Source organism: Lipotes vexillifer, unplaced genomic scaffold (genome assembly GCF_000442215.2).
Source record: "Lipotes vexillifer unplaced genomic scaffold, Lipotes_vexillifer_v1.1 scaffold496, whole genome shotgun sequence".
Classification (NCBI taxonomy): domain Eukaryota; kingdom Metazoa; phylum Chordata; class Mammalia; order Artiodactyla; family Lipotidae; genus Lipotes; species Lipotes vexillifer.
Genome location: NW_006786690.1, coordinates 10007573 through 10009277, shown reverse-complemented (window position 1 = coordinate 10009277; position 1705 = coordinate 10007573). Strand labels below are relative to the sequence as shown.

At 67.9% G+C, this 1705-nt stretch overlaps 1 protein-coding gene across 1 annotated transcript in view; it reads right to left on the bottom strand.

Annotated features, from left to right (window-relative positions):
- The window catches only part of ZBTB17 (zinc finger and BTB domain containing 17), a 6323-nt gene that overhangs the window by 947 nt on the left and 3671 nt on the right, over positions 1 to 1705 (bottom strand). Inside the window, exons 7-11 of the mRNA XM_007459325.1 lie at positions 1469 to 1703; positions 1073 to 1160; positions 869 to 985; positions 659 to 779; positions 303 to 433 (exon numbers count right to left, since the gene is read on the bottom strand). Coding sequence (XP_007459387.1) covers positions 303 to 433; positions 659 to 779; positions 869 to 985; positions 1073 to 1160; positions 1469 to 1703 — 692 coding nt within the window. The remainder of the gene's footprint in view (positions 1 to 302; positions 434 to 658; positions 780 to 868; positions 986 to 1072; positions 1161 to 1468; positions 1704 to 1705) is intronic.

Sequence of the window (1705 nt, the reverse complement as noted above, 5' to 3'; positions counted from 1 at the left end):
CCTGCCATTGGGGGGGGGTGCAGGGGGGGGTAGGACCTCAGTGGCCTCCAGCTTCCCCCGCAGCCCTGTCTTTTCCAGCAGGAAGCGCTCTGGGGCGGCCACCTGCGGCACAGGGAAGCTTCCAGTGGCCCCTGCACCTTCCAGAAGCTCTGAAAAAATGGGGCCCTCCTTGGAGTTAAACTGCTTTCAAGGCCGCCTTCAGCAAGTGCCGGCACCGAAGGCTGAGGTCCGGGGCACCTCCCACCCCACCACGCGCCCCAGAGCCAGGGCTTAGGACAGAGAGGTGGGTGGCACGCACTCACCAGTGTGGATAATGATATGCTTGGACAGGTCCCCCACGTTCACGAAGGCCTTGCTGCACACGCTGCACTTGTGAGGACGGATGTTGTCATGGTGGCGGATGTGGTTGGCCAGCTGGCTAGACTGGACAAATCTGCAGAGCCAGGAGGAAAGGCTTACACGGAACCGCCCAGGGCCTGGGCCGGGGATGCTGGGCTGGGGCCCCCACGTCAGGGTCTAGATCCGAGAGGACGCCGGAACCTGCACCGGAGCAGTCTGCCCGGCTACCGACCGAGCCCTGGGCTTATTCTCTGACCCCCTCCACCCGTCGAGGGCCAGGACCCCACAGGGCGCCGGCCGGGGGCCGGAAGGGCAGGACCTCTTTCCGCAACGCTCGCAGACGTAAGGCTTCTCCCCGGTGTGCTGGCGCACGTGGGCGATGAGGGAGCTGGCCTGGGTGAAGGCTTTGCCGCACATCACGCACTGGCATGGCTTCTCACCTGGGGGCGGAGGCAGGGGACGGGAAGGTGTCGGCGCCTGCTCTCCTCCCTTGTGCCCGCACCCGGGCGCCGCCAGGCCGCTCACCCACCCGTGTGGATGCGGACGTGCCGCTGCAGGGCGCCGGGGTCAGCGAACTGCCGCTGGCAGTGGACGCACACGTAGGGCTTCTCACCACTGTGAATCCGAAGGTGCCGCTTCAGGTTCCCTGTGGCGAGACCGAGGGTGGGCGTGGCACGGGCGCCCGGGGCTGGGGGCGGGGCTGGGGGCGGGGCCGGGGCCAGCTGGGCCCTACCTGAGGTGGTGAACTGCTTCCCACACTCCCGGCACTTGAGGGGCCCGTCGGCGATGTGGATCTTCAGGTGGGCCTTCAGGTTCCCCACCTGCGCCCAGGCAGGGGGTCAGACGGCAGGGAACCACCGATTCTCGGTCCTCCCGGGGGCCTGTGCGGGGCTCCCCCTTTCCTCAAGGCCGGGGGAAACGGGAAAACCACCCCCCGCAGTTCTTCCTGGCCCGCGGCGGCCCCCCGAGCCTGCCTTCCCAGTTTGCTCGGCAGAGCAGTCAAGAGCTCCACCCTTGACGGCAGGACCACCTTCTGCTCAGCCACCACCACCTACTTCCCCGCTAGGCCCCCCGGGCCCCCGAGACGGAAGTCGCCGGAGCACAGGGGCCCGGGGCCGGCTCCCCCCACCTGGTTGAACTTCTTGTCGCAGTGAGGGCACTTGTGCTCCTTGTCGGTGTCGTGCGTCTCCAGGTGGCGCATCTTGGACGTGGGGTCGGAGAAAGAGCGGCCGCAGTAGTCGCACTGGTAGGGCTTCTCGCCGCTGTGCACCAGCTGGTGCCGCTTGAGGTTGCCCGACGTGGTGAAGAGCTTGCCGCAGTCCTCGCAGCGGTAGCGCGCCTCGCCCGAGTGCCGCTTCTTGTGCAG